The sequence below is a fragment of the Astyanax mexicanus genome, chromosome 7 (genome assembly GCF_023375975.1).
Source record: "Astyanax mexicanus isolate ESR-SI-001 chromosome 7, AstMex3_surface, whole genome shotgun sequence".
NCBI lineage: Eukaryota > Metazoa > Chordata > Actinopteri > Characiformes > Acestrorhamphidae > Astyanax > Astyanax mexicanus.
Window position 1 is genome coordinate 30,416,373 of NC_064414.1, and position 21,133 is coordinate 30,437,505.

Below are 21,133 nucleotides of genomic sequence, written 5' to 3' on the forward strand. Positions count from 1 at the left end.
GAGAATGAAAGGAGTGTCGTAAAACCCTAACAAGTTTAAAGGGCCACAGGAACTGTGAAACAGGCTGAATAGCTGAGATACGTAGCTGAGATCTCGTGAAGATTCATTTCTCTGTCGTTTTCGTCTCTTAGCCTGGCGCACTTAGTTTTTGAGGACGGCCTAAGATGGCTGCAAAGAGCTAAATGATTTAAGATTCTGGCCCAAGAATAAAAGTGATCTCACAGTAGAGCAGACCATGACGTCAACCTCCTCAGTTCTCGGTTGAGGGCACACACAGACTCAAAAGACAACAGCGCCGCCATTTTGTTCCGATTTAAAGCGTAAAACGTAATTGCATGCCACACCACCTAGACTGAGCGATAAAACATTCATCGGCAGAGATTAATCAAATCAAAAATTGTTTTCAGATTGCAATGCTGCTGCGTGACAATCCATCTCATGCAGCTTGAATAATCTCAAGCAGTTCCTGCAGATTTTGCGATAGGTGTTGACAGCTCGTCCAATAGCATCCCATACAATTTCAATCAGAATGTTGGTTTGGCGTTGTATATGCTGGCCATGGCATAGCATCTGTGACTTCAAGTCAGCTCCTGTGGTGGCAGCGGTATGTGGACAAGCATTATCTTTTTGGAACCTCATTAGCGTAACGTTGGGAGGTCAATGTTCCTCTAATGAAGACCAAAGGTGATTTGGCCTCATATGAAATCGCAGAAGCCCACAAGACGTGTGAAGTGTGTGACAGCAAACTGTTGATTTTGGAGCCGGCCACGGAGCCTCCACACATGGCTTGTTGGTTGGTCAGCTACACCAACACAAAAGTGGGACTTTTTTCATTTAGTGACTGTCTCATATGACTACCCACCACGTTTCATTTCTCTCGTTTTTTCCTTCTGGAGGAAACTATTTTTTATTGTTAAGGAAGAGCAATATTTGTTACTGATAGTGGCTGGTAAAAATCATCACTGGGGGAGGCCCTTAGCAATTCTTGAACATGGTCCTCACTGCAGTCCTAGCAATTAACTCATTTGTGTCCTAATGATAAGCTCAATTAAGGTGCAATGCAATTATAAAACAGAGAGCGCATTCAACAAACAAGTATGCTCTTTTTTAGGTTTGAACCTGATTAGGAAGAAATACAAAAAAAAAAAATTAAATCAAGCATGTGAAGTCATCATGTGAAGGCTACAGGACAGGGGTATCAAGGCAGGGAACTGTTCACAAGGAACTGTTCATCATGCACAGTTCAGAGAAATCATTGGTTTGGTAATTTATTAAAACAAGCCATTTTTATATTAAAAAAACAAGAGTGGTTTTGGACACACATACATTTAATTATTTATTATGCCGCAATCTTACAGCATTGTCTTCTGTAGACCATGCAATATTTTGTTATTCTGTAGAATCGACTGAGTCAGTGCGTCTCCTTCCATCTCTCTGCATTACAGACAGGGAGTGGCGTGATGATACTGCATTAGCTCCTGGCCTTCACCCAAGAAACAACTCTACGCTAAAAGCCATTCAGAGAATTGAGAGAAATAAAGAGATTGGGCCTTGCCGCCCTCTCTACCTTTGCTCCAACTCATCAGTTATGATCTATGATTATGCTCAAAATGTTTATACTGCAGAATCTGCACAAATATTTATGGCAGCATCTTTTAAAGTTTAGCCATATAGACATCATGCTGGACCCTGTCATTTGCCTCATCGTTAACGCACTTGATCCAGTTAATCAAGACCCCAGTGAGCACCAAAGATAACAGTGGGCAAGGAAAGATCCCCCACAGCTGGAGAACAAAGTATTGGAAGAAGCCAAGACTCACAAGGGGGGACTGATCATCCTTTAGTCAAAACCTGCTTAGAAATAATTCATAAAAAGTCATCAAACCACTTTGGCATACAAATGGCTCATAAAATAAAGATCATAGACAGGGACTCTAATTACAAATAGTCTCTTCAAGTAAAATTGATGAAATGCTGAGATCAGTTCAGCTGTAGGCCCAATCCCATTTCTTTTTTGTACCCCTTCCTTTGTTTTCAATTGTAAACCAAGGGCAAGGGGTGAAATCCTCCCCTTTAGAAATGTGACGACACTTCTGCCCCTGATATAGATATAACTATAGCAGCGGAGTGCTAGTGCCAAGTTTAGCAACCAAACTGCTTATTAACTAGTTAACTTTAGAGCATCATATGTCTTCAGAAAGGGGGCAGGTGGTGCAGCAATTGATTATTATTGTCCATTCCTTATTTCCTCTGTGATGGGGAGCTGAAATTAGCCTTTATTAGCTTTAATTTAATTAAATTTTTTCATTTCATCTTAAATGCTGCAGCCTCTGCTGTCTGAAAATGGCCAGAAAACATTTAAACTAGGGCTGGGCGCTATGACCAAAAATGTTTATCACGGTACTTTGCAAGATTCTAAAGGTTTCACGGTACAATATATTACATCCATATTACAATATATTAAAAATATATTACAATATATTTTATTGAAACCATTAGAAGCATTAAAAGTATTTAAGTAGCTGTTTATCAGTTTATCACAATTCCCTTGGTTCTCCAGTTAACAAATACATACAGTTATAAGTGTATATTAATATTATCCTTTAAGCTACAGTTCTAATATATTTAAAAGGGTTATAGTTACTTATATTGTAAGCAGCTGAAGCTCCAGGGGTTTTATTCTCATGTTTCTCCAGGCAGACCAGTATGAGACTGAGCTGCCCTTAGGGTGCTTCTGTTGCGTCGCTGTTTCAGGCAGCGCTGTGCAGCGCCTCCTAGCGGTGTGGCAGTATGTAAAAAGTGCATACCAGTTACAAATTCCCTTCCAGTATACCGTATGAACCAGTATACCGCCCAACACTAATTAAAACTACACTTTAATTACAGTAATATAGGTGATTATAACAATTTCTTCCCATGTAGCCCTAACACTTCCCCCTACCTTCCAGCTGAACAAGATTTTGGGCATCCTACTCCTAGACACGCACACGCAAAATAGAGGAGTAGGGTTAAATGGTAGGGCAAAGGGGTGAAATAGGATTGGGCCATAGGCTCTGCTCTACAAGTTAGAATTCTAAGGAAATGCTACTTGGCCCAATAAAAAGAGATTTCACAGCATGCCAGACAAAAAGAAACTGAAACTCTTAATACTGCAAATGGGTACAAAACAACTTGGTTCTGGGCCTCTGCCAATCCACAAGCAGACTGTTTTTGCACAAACATTTTACTGTGAGTAAGCATAAAAGCCCTACAAAGATAAATGCAAGGGCACACAACAGAATCATCAACAAGCGACAAAGAACTGAGGTATCTGCAGACACAGTCTACCATAATAAGTTTTTTAAAAAAGCATAAGAAGGCAGTAGTGGCTCAGCAGTTACAGCCCTGGGTTAATGGTTTGTGGATTCCATTTTAGTACATTTACTTTGGATGCTGAAAGACATCACACACACGAGTTGACCATCTTTCAGTTGAACATTCAGATATCAGCTGCACTTATTAGCACTGTCCCAGGTTAGCACTGCTAGCAATACTATTTGATAATGCAAGGCAGCTCAAATATTTGAGAAGGAACTCCAACCTGTAGTGGTGTTCTATTTAAAATGTCCTGCTTAGAACTTAAAAACACTGATATCCAAGCTCAAATGGAATGCAGCAATGGGCCACTGAGCAAGGGCCACAACCCTCACAGCTTTCTCACAGTTTCGTCTAAAGCAAGTGAAATGTGCTCAAATGACTTGGTTACTGGAGAATATTCCATTTCTGTACCTTAAAAAACTCTCGTTGCTTGTTTTCGGGTTTTTGTCAATTTTTACTGTGAAGCACTGTCCAATCAACCTTGCTGGATTTGTTGAATCTGAACAGAGAGTAAATCCCTGGAGAACTGAGTAAACTCCTAAAATCTGTTGTATCTCAAGATGTACAGACATATCGAGTAACACTCAGACACCAATTATACAGTTACCTGAGCTCAACTACCAAAACAAGACCTCAACTGAAGGGTAGCTTCACAATCTAAAACTTAATTTCCACATTTAATTTCCATCTCAAATGTAAATGCAAGAAATGCAGGCTGCCCCCGTCCACGACACAATCTAACCCCCATGTCCTGTGACTGCTTTGAAGGAGTCAAAGGAAAGAAGCAGCGAGATGGATGAATCAGTTCACTGTTGTGTCGCTCTGCTTCCATGAACTCTGAGGACAAGGTTAGGATGCCTGACATTCTTGGTTTGTCTTGGGAATTAGAGGCAGAAAAGTGAGTTGTTTGTCTGGACTGGAAATCACAAACAGCATGATAATGCCTTATAGAGACATAATTTCCAATGTACACTAATATTTACTGAGATATAAGATAAAACATATTAAACGGACTGCAATGTGTTTATGGTAAACCACTTTAATGTGATTAAATTAAATTAAGTGAATTTTGAGTAGATGGACTTGCAAATAGATTTAGATTGAAGTTGTTTTTACTAGAGTAAAAGTATCATATTTTTCACAGTAAAAGGCGCACTTAAAATCCTTAAAATCCGGTGCGCCTTATTTATGAATTTTACCAGTCAGGTTTAAGGAGCAGTAAAACCACTCCACTGAAGTACAGCATTATACAGGAGTTTCAGTTTAGTTCTTCGGCACAGAGACATGAGGCTGGGGTAGAATTAGCATTACCCATTAACCATGCTAAGCACTAGCTCTTTCGCCAGTCAGAGGTGAATATTATCGGACTAAAATCTGCGTGTTTACAGTGTTAAAACAAGCTATGTGGGACAATCCACTAGCTAATATCGCCCTGGCTTACCAGAACCCTCAGGGTTCCTCAGTGTAGTGCTGTCAGGTGGCTTAAGCCACTAACCAAGGCTAACCTACAGTAGTTTACTATAAACAATCAGAATTGCTTTTTCTTACCTAAATAAACAGTTTTCAGGAGAGAAATCTGTGTAGATTAACATCCAGTGCTCATTTAACTTTAAAAGATTTTTTTTTTTTTTAAGAAGTACAGTTTTGTTTCCTTAACTTGGCTTAGCTTCAGCTTTGCTGAATTAGAAGGAAAACATGGCGACACCCCAGTTCCTTACTAGTGCTGCATAATGCGCCTTATAATCCAGTGCACCTTACAGTGTGAAAAATATGATAAGAAATCGTAATTTAATATATTTTGCATACAGTCTTTTGATTAAGCAGTGAGGTAACTATGCTATACGTTGTAAATGTGCAATGGGTAGAATAAATGTATTTAACAATATTAAAAAAGGCCGATTATAAAATACAAATCTTTATTTTGTGTTCACCGGAGATGCTTTGTAGATATTTTGTCTTTTTTTAACAAAAAAAAATACTTTTAACAAAAATGTAACAAATATTTTGTCATTGAAATGGAAAACTTGGGGAGACCAAATAGCATTATAAGCCTGTTGGGATCACCAGCTAAAAGTTCTGTATTTTTTAGAATGCTAGGGGTGAATAAAGTTGGGCTATTAGACAAAAGTTTGTACTCGTTATCATGTTTTACTACACCATAATTCATATCACACCGGATTTCTCTTTTTAAAAAGTACTGGTTTATGATGGTAAGCTAATGTAAAGTACTGATCCTCAGATAATAATGTACAGATAGGGAGTTTTGGCCCTGAGCTGTACGCACAGAAAGGACAGAGAAGGAACTGATCCTTCTGTCCAAATCAGTAAACTACATAAACTCCAGTTCGTGTCCCATCAGTATAAACTCTGATCTGACCCCACAAAATAATGTTGTTTTCAATTGGGATCATCACAAAAGGCCATGTATTCCTATAATTTAAAATCTTGGCCTTGTAAAATAAAATAAAATGAATGCAGGACATGGACAAAATGGGTTCTTCAGTAGCGAGTCTGTGAGAACAGCATACAGATTACTTAATGACTCATACTCTGTGATTAATTACACTGTACATAATTCATTTTATGGCAAATTGAATTGCGAAGGCTGGAGATAAGCCATGCAAAGGGATAGTGTGACCTGATCTGCCTGGAAGAACCACAGCTATGGTCTGCTCAAGATAAACACATAAAACAGTGTTTCTGCTCCTGGACTCCCAGTGCCCTGAACAGTTTGAACCATTCTCTGCCCTAACACACATGCATCTGATCCAGCTCATAATCCAGAGCAGGTCCCTTGAAGCAGGATTAAGGGAAGTACTAATATATTTAATAATTACACAGTGGTGCTTAAAAGTTTGTGAACCCTTAAGGATTTTCTATATTTCTGCATAAAAATGCCCTAAAACATCATCAGATTTTTTTACACTTGTCCTAAAAGTAGACAAACAGAACCCAGTGTGAGACAAAAATATTATACTTGGTCATTTATTTGTTGAGGAAAATGATCCAATATGACATATTTTTGAGAGGCAAATATGTAAACCTCTAGGATTAGCAGGTGGTTTGAAAGTGAAATTACAATTACTTGTTTTCAGGCATCAGCCTGTAAAGTCAGCTGGAAGTGTATCATGAAACAAACAGGATATTTCTGAGCTCTCAAGCACCAATGTATAGTTGCCTATTAATGTTTAATAAGATATCATAACACTGCACTGAACATTAGGCAATTCTTACTTATTCAGTAGCTCACAGTCCTTTAAATCAGGGCTCTGGGATCACCATTACAAACAGTCAGTTCTGTGGTCAGTGAGCTATTTCTGTACAATCCTGGAACAATGCTTTGGATCATTATCTTTCTACAAGATCCAGTGACAGTCCAATTTTAGCATCCCAGCAGAGACATCCTGGAGTGCTTATTGTCATGTGTTCTTATATCCTTGCAATTAGATTATGTCCGCTCTACTGTTTCACATTTAGTCTCCTTTAATTTGTGACTTCTTTGACATCCACATGCATCCAAAACAATCAAAGTGTGGCATCAGTGCAAGATATACATCTAGAGCTTGGCAATTTGGCGATATTACTTGATATACTTATTAAAGCATATCAAGGATAACATTAGTGACTAAAGAACACTGTCAGAACTGTACATTTCAACACAGAGAGTGAAATAAATTCAGTTTAATTAGAAGATGTGAAGCAAAAATGAATAATCACTGTACTATACATGAGTTATGCATATTTAAATAGCAGTTTTTAAGAATCTGACACTGCTGATGCATTGCGATAAATATTGTGTTTTGTGAAAATACCTTTAAATGTTGTACTATTCTAAAATTCCGGTTTGAGTACTTGCTTACACAGGGCTATATGTACATAATATATACATTATATATATATATATATATATATATATATATATACACACACACACACACACACACACACACACACACACACACACACACACACACACACACACATTTTTTTTATCTAAATAAGCATAGCCTTTACACAACACTGGAAACCCTGGTAACCTTATTGTACTAAAATATGTATAAATAATAAATTTTTTATGCATCGCGAAATATATTCCCATTTTATAATAATAGATAATTGCCTTTGTTTACTGTATTGAAAACTCACACGAAATCAAATCAGACATAAAAGAAGTGTTAACACTGCAGTTGAGTACAGTCCAGGCTCCCCATAGTAGGATATTAACTAGCTAAGTTAGCTAGCTAAGCAGACTACTATAAAGAGCCATGGCTTGACTAACGTTACCCCCCACTCATTTGACGTTAAACCGAGAAAATAACCAGTTCAGGGTTAATCAAGTCATAGTCTGAGAATCGGGTTTAGCTAACTTGCTGTCTCTCTCTGCTAACACTTATCTGGCTAGATTGGCTGGCTGGGTAATATTAATATGGCTAGCCTTAGCTAGCTAGCTAGCACAGTAACATACATCTTAAGTTAAAACAGCAATCTCCACTGATTTTGCGAATCCGTTCACGGTGAAATACAGGATCTATGGGGAAACTATGGAAGGTTTGAACTTCGTAAGATTTCTTTATTTTTTTAAATATTGCATTTGGGAACGCAGCAGTGAGGCAGCATTGCTAGTACCCAGCGGTCCAATGCTATTTACGCCCCCCACAGCCTTGTTTTACTAGACGATTGTGGGCTAGGTAAATAATGCGTACAGGTCGATAATACTCATCTCCGGACAGTAATAGAGCTAGCGCTTAGTGGCTAATGCTAATACTGGTCCAGCCTTGGTACTAGAGAACTAAACTTAAACTACTGTATCACGCTGCACTTCAGCAAAATGGGTTTACTGCTCTTTACAACCTGACTGGTAAAATGCATACATAAGGCACACTGGATTGTAAGGTGCACTGACGATTTTTGGAAAAAAAAAATGAATTTTAAAATGTGCCTTAGAGTATGTAAAATACAGTACCTAAAAATACTGTATTCTGCCATTGGCTTCAGATTTCCCATATCGAATCATCCCATATATTGGCATGTAAACTACAACTACTACCACTACCTCACATCAACCATTATCATATATAACACGTATTAAAATGTCTCCTGTGAGAGCAGTGTTGCCAACTCCTCAGTAAGGAAAGTAGCTATGGCTGTCCTAAAAGTAGCTATAAGTCGCTAAATTACGCCATCGCCTAATTTGCATAATACATGTTTTTTAAACTGTGAAGGATTAGGGTTGTGGGAGAGAAAAAAGTGAGTAAAAAACACCATAAATATGTTAGAAATGTTACAAATGGACAACTTCTGTTGCTTTTTAAATAGGAGGTCACTTTTTTACAGTAACTTCATTTTTACGTGAATTACATAAATTCGTTTTTTACCATGTTCTTAAAAGTTATTATAAGAGCAGCATTAAGCCGGAACTGTTATTCTACGTTTTTTTGTAGTTTGTTTGTTTTATTTTATTTTTATTTTTTACGTTTTTACTATCATAGACAAATTGTTCAATAGATATTTAGCTTTTTATAAAGAGGCAGACACTGTGGAGGTGAGTGACAGGCTACGTGGTGAATGAGGTGAGAGAATGACTGAGACTGTGTAAGTTAAATTAAGGGATTTCTGTTCGTGTCCCACTGAAGACACATTAATAGTTATGCTCTGTAAATACAGAGCGGGGTCAGTCAGCGGCGGCTATGGGCACGCGCGATTCATTTGTGTTGTGTTGGTGGAGCGTTGTGTGTGTGCTCTGACTGTCAGAGTGCACTGTGAGTGGTGTGGGGCGGGGCTCACGGCAGCGCCCGCTGCAGCGCGGAGGACAGTAACTGAAGAGCGCGTGTTTATCTCAGAGTCGCCAAAAGTCTCCAGTAACACCACAAAAACTCGCTAGATTTGTCGCTAGTCGCTTTTTTTTTTACAAACAAAGTCGCTAGAGGGTCTGAAAGTCGCTAATTATAGCGACAAATTCGCGAAGTTGGCAACACTGTGTGAGAGTATAGCCTTCACTCCTCCACCAGAGGCCACTGTCTCCACAGTACTGACTAAAACTGTATTTTTTTTTTTTTTTTATAGAACAAGCCTTGCTTGTTCTATATTCTTGCATTATTGAGTCTTGTAATTTATTGTTAACACTTTTGGACCACATTTCAAATAGGCCTGTCCTGTTTTTTTGTCCTATTTATATTATATAACTCTTTAGTATTTTTATTGAAGATTTTTATTTATTATTTAATACATAAAGATATATAACAATGAACAGTATTTTAGACAGTCATACACTGACGTCAATAACCGCAACTCCATGCACAGTGTGGACAGCAGTAGGTAAAGAACAAAATATATAGTTCACAAATTATGATTAATTACAAATATTGTTTTATAAAGGATATAATTGCTTTGTTACGCTATTATATTACCATTATATCAGTGACATTTAAATGGTCTTAAACTGACAATAAACAATCTTATTGTGACAGGCCTACTATTACTCTCTTTTAAAATAGGTCTTCCTACTTTGTCATTTTTTTCTCATCATACACAAGACAGAGATTCAAGCTAACTCACTGTGTTCAGCTCAAAATCCAGATATTGTAGCAGTAATATTTCCACAGGCAAGGTCACCTGTCTCTAAGTCTATGTTTTCAGTAAGAAGGTAGTGAGCCAAATCGTTTACTCTGTAATATGTGTACATTTGTCTCCATCTAGTGGTGAAATATTATTTTTACTAAAGAGTTGCAGATGGCGTTGTAAAACAAAAACACTTTTTTTATACAGAGATGATAAAACAGGATGTTATACTGAAACACACATATATTCAAATAAAAAAAATAACTACTTCATTCTGTTTTTATGAAACTTTATTTTTTTAACTGGTATATTGTACAGCCTTGTATTCATAAAGTAAAATATATCATTATTTATACTAGTGATGCACTAAAAAATTGCCATCCAAATATTTTAATTTGAAAATGGCAAAAGAAAAGTTATTTTAGCAATCAGCCAAATAAGTGAAGTAAAAGAACAGAGTAATTTATACTGAACAATGACTAGTTACAGTACTTACAAGTTTTCTCTAATGAAAGTGACTGAGATAACCCTGTATGTAAATTTCACTCATGTGACTTGAGTAGAACTGCTGAGGTAATTTATAATTAGAGTAGAACTACTGAGGCACATTTATGACTGGAAAAAATGTTAAGTGATAAATATTGTAACTGTTTTTTTTTTTAAATAAATATTTAAGCTTTTCAATTTATTCAATGGAGAAAAAGTAGCAAAATGAATGAAAACCTGTGAAATAAAATACTTTAAGTGCATCTCTAATATATTCACACATCCAATTCATTAATTCATTTAACTTAATCTTTATCTTTTATTCTAACTTAACTAAATACCTCTACACGCTGTAATAAAAGGGCTGCCTGGTTACTCAGCAATATCTGATATTTATTTGGCAATCATCTGCCTTTTGAACAGCATGAAAATACAGCACCATGTAATGAACACATTCTGACAACTCTGACTATGTCTTAAGCAACATATTTTGATAATCGTATTCTATTCACATGTAAAATATTAAAAATGTTCATATAAAATAGCTTCATTGTTCCGGATTTCATTTCAAACAGTAGACTCGATGATTGTTTTTACAGATGAAACTGTTACACAGTTGAAATTCTGTAAATACTCAAACTTTTATCTGTAAACAATTACAGCTTTGCTGTACATGATGCAGCATGCTCTGAGGGTTGAGTTGGCGTGTTTAGGTGTAGCTTATACATAGGCTGTACCTGCATCTACCTTCTAGCTAGGAGCTTTCTGTCCCATTTCCCTCCAGCTCTTCCACAGCAGCAAACCCTGACTCTTTCCTTTGACGACTACAAAACGAGGTAGTTTACAGCCATTAAACTGACCCACTCCATCATCTCTGCCCATCGCCAACAGCATCGTCACATTTCCTTAAAGAGAACAGTGCAAAATTTCAATAGAAAATATTAGATATTTATGATACTTTAAACAATATATTCTTAATTCGTGGATATAAGAACACAATGACAAAATATTACAACATCCTAAAATGTACAGAATAGAAAGAACAAGGTGCATAAAAGTACCTGTGTGGTATGATTTCAATGCCTTTCCAGACAGGCTGTTAATTATATTGGTAGCAGCTACTGCTGCATGGAGACCAGCATGATAGGCCATCTTGGGTTCTTTGACATCAGCACAGTCTCCCACAGCATATACATTGGTAAAGCCTTCCACCTGCATGTGATTATTTACTTTTAGGGCATTGTTCTCTGCCATACATCCACCTGGGGCACACAAAAAGCAGCAAATGTATGAAGGTGATAAATAGATGTACAGAAACTGGGACTAGTTCATTATAAGTAAATTAATATACAGCTCTGAAAAAACACTTCAGTTTCTGAATCAGTTTTGCTATTTATAGATATATGTTTAAAAAAAGTTTTTTTTTATCTAGAAACTACTGACATTTCTCCTAAATTCCAAATAAGAATTATCATAAAATAATCATTTAGAGCATTTATTTGCAGAATATGATAAATGGCTGAAATAACAAAAAAGACGCAGAGCTTTCAGACATCAAATAACTCAAAGAACACAAGATCATATTCATAAAATAATTGGAGTTCAGAAATCAATATTTGGTGGAATATCCCTGGTTTCTAATCACAGTTTTCTTTTTTCTTTTATTTGCTAGTCTGCTGTTATGTTTCAATTAAATACAGTGAGTTGTCAGATTTACTTGTGAAGGAACTTTGACAGTTGAAAGAAATTCAAATCTTCATTTTACTCAATTATCTAAATATAGTACCATCAACAATTCATTAAATATGTGCAAATTAAATTAACGAATTATAAATTTACTTCAATTTAAGTATTAAATTACATGCAATTATAAGTGTACCTACATGTCTACACATAAATCTTATTTAAAGTGCAAGAGATCTTTGCAGATCTTTGATACTATCAAAGAAACCTAACCACTGACATACCAGTCATTCCTAGAAACAAACGTGCTTTACCGTTTGAGGAAAAAAAACCCTCATCAGCTGCTTTAGATCTTTAAAGTTGAACACAACTATATTTTTATGAGAAACACGCGTTTTAAAATAGAAAAATAAAGTGTTTGTTTCCCATGACAGACGTACGGTACAGAAATGCAATTTTCTGACACATAAATAGGAGAAAAACAAACTGACCTAAACTGGAATTATAAGCATCCGCATTGATCTTGCTCCCCGTACAACAAACAACAAGATCAACAGTGAACTCTTCACCCTTATCTGTCTTCACCACTGTGCCCTTTCGACACACACTGAATTCCAGCTCACTCAGGTTTGACACTTTTTGTCCTGTTAAAATGTAAAGAAAAGAAGATACAGAAGGTACAGGTATCATTGCAAACCCTGCAACACGGTTTTTGTAAAGACATATGATACGACCTTGAATGTTTAACTTATATTCATATTTATTAGGATAATTAGAAATTGTTGATATATCAAAATCAATATTTTGTTTTATGATGCTGTATAAATAATACATTTTATTTGTATTGCACAATATTGCAATGTATTAAACTGCCAATACACAGCCCTAATATTTATCCAAATTATTATGAAAACATACAGTGTTCAAGTATAAGTTTACTTTAGCTCTACAAGCCATGGCTTTTGCCTGTACTAATATTACACTGCTCAAAAAAATAAAGGGAACACTCAAATAACACAATAAAACTCCAAGTAAATCAAACTTCTGTGAAATTAAACTGTCCACTTAGGAAGCAACACTGATTGACAATCAATTTCACCTGCTGTTGTGCAAATGGAATAGACAACAGGTGGAAATTATTGGCAATTAGCAAGACACACTTAATAAAGGAGTGGTTCTGCAGGTGGGGACCACAGACCACTTCTCAGAACCTATGCTGTCTGGCTGATGTTTTGGTCAGTTTGGAATGTGGGTGGTGCTTTCACACTCGTGGTAGCATGAGACGGACTCTACAACCCCCACAAGTGGCTCAGGTAGTGCAGCTCATCCAGAATGGCACATCAATGCGAGCTGTGGCAAGAAGGTTTGCTGTGTCTGTCAGCGTAGTGTCTAGAGGCTGGAGGCGCTACCAGGAGACAGGCCAGTACACCAGGAGACTTGGAGGAGGCCGTAGGAGGGCAACAACCCAGCAGCAGGACCACTACCTCCGCCTTTGTGCAAGAAGGAACAGGAGGAGCACTGCCAGAGCCCTGCAAAATGACCTCCAGCAGGCCACAAATGTGCATGTGTCTGCACAAACGGTTAGAAACCGACTCCATGAGGATGGTATGAGGGCCCGACGTCCACAGATGGGGGTTGTGCTCACAGCCCAACACCGTGCAGGACGCTTGGCATTGGCAAATTCGCCACTGGCGCCTTGTGCTCTTCACAGATGAAAGCAGGTTCACACTGAGCACATGACAGACGTGACAGAGTCTGGAGACGCCGTGGAGAGCGGTCTGCTGCCTGCAACATCCTTCAGCATGACCGGTTTGGCAGTGGGTCAGTAATGGTGTGGGGTGGCATTTCTTTGGAGGGCTGCACGGGCTGCATGTGCTCACCAGAGGTAGCCTGACTGCCATTAGGTACCGAGATGAGATCCTCAGACCCCTTGTGAGACCGTATGCTGGTGCGGTTGGCCCTGGGTTCCTCCTAATGCAGGACAATGCTAGACCTCATGTGGCTGGAGTGTGTCAGCAGTTCCTGCAAGATGAAGGCATTGAAGCTATGGACTGGCCCGCCCGTTCCCCAGACCTGAATCTGATTGAGCACATCTGGGACATCATGTCTCGCTCCATCCACCAACGTCACGTTGCACCACAGACTGTCCAGGAGTTGGCGGATGCTTTAGTCCAGGTCTGGGAGGAGATCCCTCAGGAGACCATCCGCCACCTCATCAGGAGCATGCCCAGGCGTTGTAGGGAGGTCATACAGGCACGTGGAGGCCACACACAATACTGAGCCTCATTTTGACTTGTTTTAAGGACATTACATTAAAGTTGGATCAGCCTGTAGTGTGTTTTTTCACTTTAATTTTGTGTGTGGCTCCAAATCCAGGCCTCCATTGGTTAATAAATTAGATTTCCATTGATGATTTTTGTGTGATTTTGTTGTCAGCACATTCAACTTTGTACAGAACAAAGTATTCAATGAGAATATTTCATTCATTCAGATCTAGGATGTGTTATTTGAGTGTTCCCTTTATTTTTTTGAGCAGTGTAAATCTACCTGTATGCAAAAATGACCTGCATAGAGGAAGCATGATTTCAAATGATCAGTGTACAGTAAGAGCCATAAATCAAGTCATAAATCTTTCAGCATTCAAATGGATTCATTAGTTGCCACAGTTCTTTGTGTATATTGTAATAGTTTTATGATTAGCTGGTATTATTAATGAACCTCTGAGAAACCAGACTACGCAGGTGCTAATGTAAACAATGGTGTAACACAATTAAGAGGGTTTACCGAGCAACAGCTCTACTCCCTTCTCCAGCAGCACCTGTTTGGCCTGCTCTCTCACACTGGGGAGCAGCTCTGGGTCAGCCAGGGTCTCACGAGAGTGGATAAGAATCACCTGTCATGAAAACAATGGCTTAAAAAAAAGTGTCTATTTGCTGTTATGCTTTTCAGTACAACGGGTCACTACCTCTTCAGTACAAATCGCTTTGGGCGTTATGAACCTTTAAGCATTTTAAACTAAACTCGTAATAGTAATTACTGCATTATTATTTAAGTGGGTGGTATGTGTGTGTCTTGTCCTATTTCGCTAACTTTACCTCATCTAAATTTCTTGCCATGTAATTTGCTATCTATATCTGTTATGATGGATGGTGTCAAACCAGGAAATTCATGTATTTTTTTAATTGGTTTATCTCTGTAAAATGATCAATGCTAGTTTATATAATACACCACTGAACAGATTTCTTGTAGACCCTATGACCTCTGACTTGGATCTTTCCTTTCTCCTTATTGAACTGAAATTTCCTTGCTTTTATTGTAAATAGTTATTTGCCTTAAAACAAATAAGTAAATAGATAATAAAAATGGTGATTTACATCCTGGGGAAATTAGAAATTAGACTGTTAAACTTCCATTGTTTTTTCATTTTATACAACATTATTGAGACAATTGTTTGAGATGTATGGACATCAGGAGCATCATGATCTGTTTCTCTTTGATAACAAAAAAAAAAGTATCAACGCATAATTCTAAAAAAAAAATAGTGTTGGCCAAAAAAACTGATCTGTACATGGATTGCCCATCAATTTTCAAGTTAAAACATCTTAAATATTTTATACCGCCCAAAAATCCTTAAATAAATAATATTATCCTCTATATATTGGTAGATTTAAGTTTATATATAAAAAAATAATAACAAATACCTTCTTGTTTGGATATTCTGTCCTAATCTCAGCAGCCATTTCCAACCCAGTGGCTCCACCTCCAACCACAAGAACAGAGTCTGATGCCTGGATCTGAGAAAAAAATGTATGTGTACATAAAACTTAAACAAACCTTCGCCTGCCTTTATTTTTAGCAGATAAGATCACAACACATGCTGGGAACAGTTGAACAGAGTTCCAGTGTGTTGAAGAATAGGCAATTCTACCTCTTTCACAATGTCTTCATACTTCTCAATGGCTTTCTTGTAGGAATCCTCAGAATTGTGTTTGCCAGGAAAGTGTCCGCCTGTACCCGTGCACAGGATAAGGTGGGAATATCGAACTTCCTGCAATCAAACAATTAGTTTTTCAATACTGCTTAAAGTTTCCAGGTTAGTAAAACAGGAATGAAAGATCACTCACTCACCTTTCCACTGTCAAGCACAACATACTGCTCGGTAGTGTCTATTCGTGTTACACGACCCTGAAGAAAACTCAATCCAAAAGTCTCTTTGTACGGAATAAAGGTTTGCCGAGCGAAGCCTGCAAAGAAATACAACTTAAAAATACAACCTAAAACACTGGATGGCATACCACTCTAAAAACATTGTGCTGAAAGACATGTAAGCGTTTAGTCAGCCAAATATAAAGTGCAAAAAGAATTTTTTAGATACATTAAACACTGACTGTCCCTGAGGTGACATCATTTAAAATAAATGCGTGGCCAAGACTTATTAAGGCGTGGGGCTGGTACCATAAGGCATGGCCACAACTTATTAAGATGTGGGGACAAGAACCTTATGCATGGGAATAAGATCCAAATAAGTGGGAACGAGATAATTAAGGCAAAGCAAAGACTGCCAGAGACTCCAAAATATCACTATAATTAATTTAGAGATAAAAAAAAACAACTAATCCCTTCTCGATTTTCCTACAAAAGATTATCCTTAGATTGGAGCATTTATGTAATATTCAGTCTTCTCCATGTGCATTAATTTACAGAAAAGCAAGTTTAATTATTCTCTGGCTAAGACTATCCTATCTTGTATAATATCTATGTAATATCTTGTTCCCACGCCTTAATTAGCTCATTCCCAGACATTTTTTTTTAACATTACGTCACCTTAGGGGCTTCATATGTATCAAAGAGCTCAGTTTGCTCTGAAAAGTAGACGTTTGTACTTATTATTATTCTATCTACTCTCAAGACATTACAACTGTATTCTCAAATTATTCTCACTTAAGTTTAACTATGGCTTTCAGTTTGACTTTTTATGTGTTGACAGCATCTTAACTTACAGAATGTTAAACATCAGAAATGATATACAGCTCTGGAAAAAATGTATATATTTTTTATTTTACCAAATTAAAAACCTTTGGAATATAATCAAGAGAAAGATGGATGATCACAAGCCATCAAACCAAGCTGAACTGCTTAGAAATTTCCACCAGGAGTGACATAAAATTATCCAAAAACAGTGTGCAAGACTGGTGGAGGAGAACATGCCAAGATGCATGAAAATGGTGATTAAAAACCAGGGTAATTCCGCCAAATATTGATTTTGAAACTCTTAAAGCTTTATGACTATGAACTTGTTTTCTTTGAATGATTTGAGGTCTGAAAGCTCTTGGGTTTTTTGGTATTTTAGCCATTTCACATTGTCTGCAAATACATGCTCTAATTTACTTTTTTATTTGAAATTTGGGAGAAATGTTGTCCGTAGTTTATAGAATAAAACAACAATGTTTATTTTACTCAAACATATACCTATAAATAGCAAAATCAGAGAAACTAATTCAGAAACTAAAGTGGTCTCTTATTTTTTTTTTTCCAGAGCTGTATATGATGTTTACCACTAGGACTATAGTAAACCAGTAACGTTATATTGGTGTATTGGATGGCATACCACTTTGAACAGAGGCTCTCAGTGCAGCAACATTGTGATGAAAGGCATCCAAGCTGTCAATCAGCATAAAGGGCACTCCATGATGTTTCAGGTGCTGGGCAGCAGCAATTCCACCAAAGCCGCCCCCAACAATCACCACATGGACACTTTCATCAATGGACAAATGGCCTCCCATAGTGTGTATCTGTAAGACATGAAACATTAAAACATCTGCATCACTCTATTCTCACTACTCTACTCTAGACGTGTGTGTTTTAGTCTGAACACTGATGGAAGCAGTGTAAGGTACAGGCTACATGTCTGAACTGACAGCCTGAAGCAACTGTGATTTTAAATAAATACAGATATTGTATTGTAAAATTAACAGTAAAAAATGAGCGTCTACCTGCTGATCTAACCTAGCCTACCTGAGAGAAAGACTGGGGGACTCAGACTGGAGTAAACACCGATACTTACACAGGGCAGCTCTAGGCAGTCTGGAGGAAGAAGCCTACACTGAACGACAGAAACGCCTCCAAGACAGAATATAAATCCTGCTACTCAACGCTGACTTGCATTTTTCCGCTTAGTGTTACCAAAGACCATAACTTACGCTATATAACTACGACACGCCCTCCGGTCCTGCCACAGTCCCACAGGAGTGACTGTCCACTCGGCGGTCAGTCTGGCGCTCACTTCCTCTTTACACAAGACCAGGCCCCCACTGCTCCACTCTGCACGGAGTTAAACCCGTTCAAAAACAGGAATTACACACATATGTTAAACACACGATTTTTAACTCACAGGTACAACCCGACACGCACATCTGAACAGCTGAATAGTCTGTAACAATTCACGTGAATGACGTGTGTTTATGTTTTGTTTGCCGCTAATACGCATGCGCTAATGTACACAGGACCGCTGGAGTCGATGCAGCAGTGATGAGGAGTCGACACTGAAGGATTCGATTCTCCATGATCGGTAATTTTTAAGAGGCAAGAGTCGAATCACCAAAACACCAAACTGTACGTGCTGTTTCTCATATTATGACTTCTTTGCTTTATTTTTAAAAACAGTTCCCCTAAGACAACAAATAATTATATCACTCTCTGCCAAACTCGCTTTGCATTGTGGCAAAAAATTCAGATAACTAAAAACATTAGATAACCTTTTACCTTAACGTTACTAAAGGGTGTGACCAGAGATGCTATAAATCAATAAGTTTCAGTTTAAGGTTCACCCATCACTCTACACACACTCAAAACGATCACTATCCGTATCAGCAACATTTGCTGCTCATTCTGTAAGAACTATAACTATAAACTCTCTGCCTCAGTAACTGATGTGATCATACATATGTTACATATCTCTGCATCTTCACTAGCACATTTCATTGTACCGTATCGGTACTGCACTGTCCTGTCTGTTTAATTGTTTCTTTTCTGCTGTATTTATTGTGTTTATTGTAGTGATATCATTTATGTTGCACATTCGTTACACGTTTGCACCTTTGTCAATGTAATTTCAATACACTGTGCACCTGCCCTCAGATGTAATGATAATAAAAACCTCTTGACTTGATTTGAATGCTATGCCATTTTTTCCCCACAGAGTGGTTAGTCTCTCCTGATACTGTCTTTGGTAATACATACAGTGGCGGTGAGCTGTGTGTGGGTGTGGGCGTGGTTTCTCGGCACAGAGCAGCAGCCTGAACGTGGCAGCGCTTGTAAACACTCTAGCTGAATTAGTTGAATATCTGTATCTGCAGTAGTTCAGGCATGTTGTGTTATGTTATGTTTTCATGTTAAACAGTTTAGAGACATTCAGCAGGAACACGGCAGAAGCGTGCACAATATCCCGACTCCCAAAATAAGAATAGCCTGAGGTCCGGAGCTGTAAAATTAATCCTCACTAGTTCAGATTTATTTTGAACCCTAATCCAAATGTTAACACACACTCAGAGCCCCCTCAACAGTCTCTGAACTGATGAAAATAAAGCTACTTTACTTTTCATAAATCTTTTATTCCAAGAGAGACTGACCCCGCTGCAGAGCCCACCCAACGCTGTTTATCGTCTCCGGAAATACCTCATTAAACCGGGTGTGTTTAACAGTGGAATCCACAAAGCCCGTAATTAACATGATATATTATACATTTTGTTTTTATCTTGAATGATACTTCATACCTTTGTTAAATCAGTCATATTTATTTTAACTACTCTATATTTACTGTTGTTAATGTTGTTTTTTACTTATTTTATTTAATTTTTTACTGATAATTAACTTTATATTAAAATGACAAAAAAACAAGGGACATTTTCTATTTGATGTACACATATTAATTAATTTCTGCTCCTAAGACTAGGAAAAGCTGTTATGATTATGATTGGTTAACAGCAGAAGTACCATAAGAATTTATGCTATAAAAAAACAAAAACAAACATTAAAGAAATTTGTGTTAGTAGCTTCTTGGCAATAAATCTTTTACTGCTGAAAAGCCTGTTAATTTCCTTTTTAGATGGTTTATGGAACATGTATTTGTGGGATGAGCAGTAGAGCTGAGAATGTGGGTGGTGCCCATGAAAACTTTGCCAAATCCTCTCTGCCAGTGCCAAAAAGCTTATTTTGATTTGCCATTGACACTTGTTTTGAGTTTCTGGTACCCCCAGGTGCATCACCTGTAAGCATGGGCCCAGTTACAGTGGTCAGAAGTCAAATTTCTGTGATCTGGATGGGACCTGTGCAATAGGACAACTTCAAGCTGTTTTTCTGCAAAACCTAGTCACAGCATGGTTTGTAGTGAGCCCTAGTACCATCTCCAAACTGAACGTCAAGTTTAATATAATAAGGGATGTCAAAGACAGGTCAAGAAGTGTGCATTCCAAATAGACGATACCCCAAGAAGATTGTCAAGCACAAAACGAGTCAATGGCTAAATAGGCTGTTTGGCATAGGCAGAGAGGATTTGGCATTTTTTTTGTGGGCCCATCCACATTCTCACCTCACATCCTTCTTACAAATGTGGCAGCTTTTAAAAGAGATAGTAACAGGTTTTCTGATGCTATAAGATGTATTGCCAAGAAGCATTGTTACTTCTCATTCACTGTGTTTTCTTTCTTTTATGACTAATATAATTTTTTATGTAAATTTAATATTGAATACATTTAAGCTATACAGGGACACAGGATTTTGTAAACAAAAACAAACAAACTAAGTAGCCACATGTTGGGATGACAGATTTGCACACTTTTGGTATTTTTCTCACTCTTTTTATGAGGTAGAGTCATGTGGAATAGTTTTATTTTGCAAAAATATTCTTACTATTTTTTTGACATTGTGGGGTATTGTGTATAGAATTTTGAGGTCAAAATTAATGTAATTTATTTTGGAAAATGGCTGCAACATAACAAAATGTGAAAAAGGAAGCGCTGTAAATACATTTCAAATGCACTATATATATTTT

General features: G+C 37.5%; 1 protein-coding gene across 4 annotated transcripts; it reads right to left on the reverse strand.

Annotated features, from left to right (window-relative positions):
• Positions 1 to 10,773: 10,773 nt before the first annotated feature.
• aifm2 (apoptosis inducing factor mitochondria associated 2) lies at positions 10,774 to 18,593 on the reverse strand. 4 transcript variants are annotated; one of them, XM_049481734.1, is made up of 10 exons: positions 18,496 to 18,593; positions 18,285 to 18,405; positions 17,693 to 17,876; positions 16,213 to 16,328; positions 16,013 to 16,132; positions 15,786 to 15,878; positions 14,869 to 14,977; positions 12,576 to 12,728; positions 11,463 to 11,663; positions 10,774 to 11,306 (listed from the first exon to the last, which is right to left on the reverse strand). In XM_049481734.1, the coding sequence occupies exons 3-10, from the start codon at positions 17,865 to 17,867 to the stop codon at positions 11,152 to 11,154; spliced, it is 1,122 nt and encodes a 373-aa protein (XP_049337691.1). In that variant the 5' UTR covers positions 17,868 to 17,876; positions 18,285 to 18,405; positions 18,496 to 18,593; the 3' UTR covers positions 10,774 to 11,151. The 4 variants fall into 4 exon arrangements, with proteins under 4 accessions (XP_049337691.1, XP_049337690.1, XP_015458835.3 ...); XM_049481733.1 differs by having other exon boundaries at positions 18,476 to 18,592; XM_015603349.3 differs by having other exon boundaries at positions 18,285 to 18,592.
• Positions 18,594 to 21,133: the final 2,540 nt, after the last annotated feature.

Bases quoted from the DNA above. Each gene is read 5' to 3' on its own strand.
- aifm2 (XM_049481734.1), bottom strand. From the start codon at position 17,867: ATGGGAGGCCATTTGTCCATTGATGAAAGTGTCCATGTGGTGATTGTT. The intron at 15,879-16,012 runs GTAGAATTGCCT...TTTTTTTCTCAG, and splicing joins ATGAAGACATTGTGAAAGAG to ATCCAGGCATCAGACTCTGT. The intron at 11,664-12,575 runs GTCAGTTTGTTT...TGTGTGCCCCAG, and splicing joins TGCTTATAATTCCAGTTTAG to GTGGATGTATGGCAGAGAAC.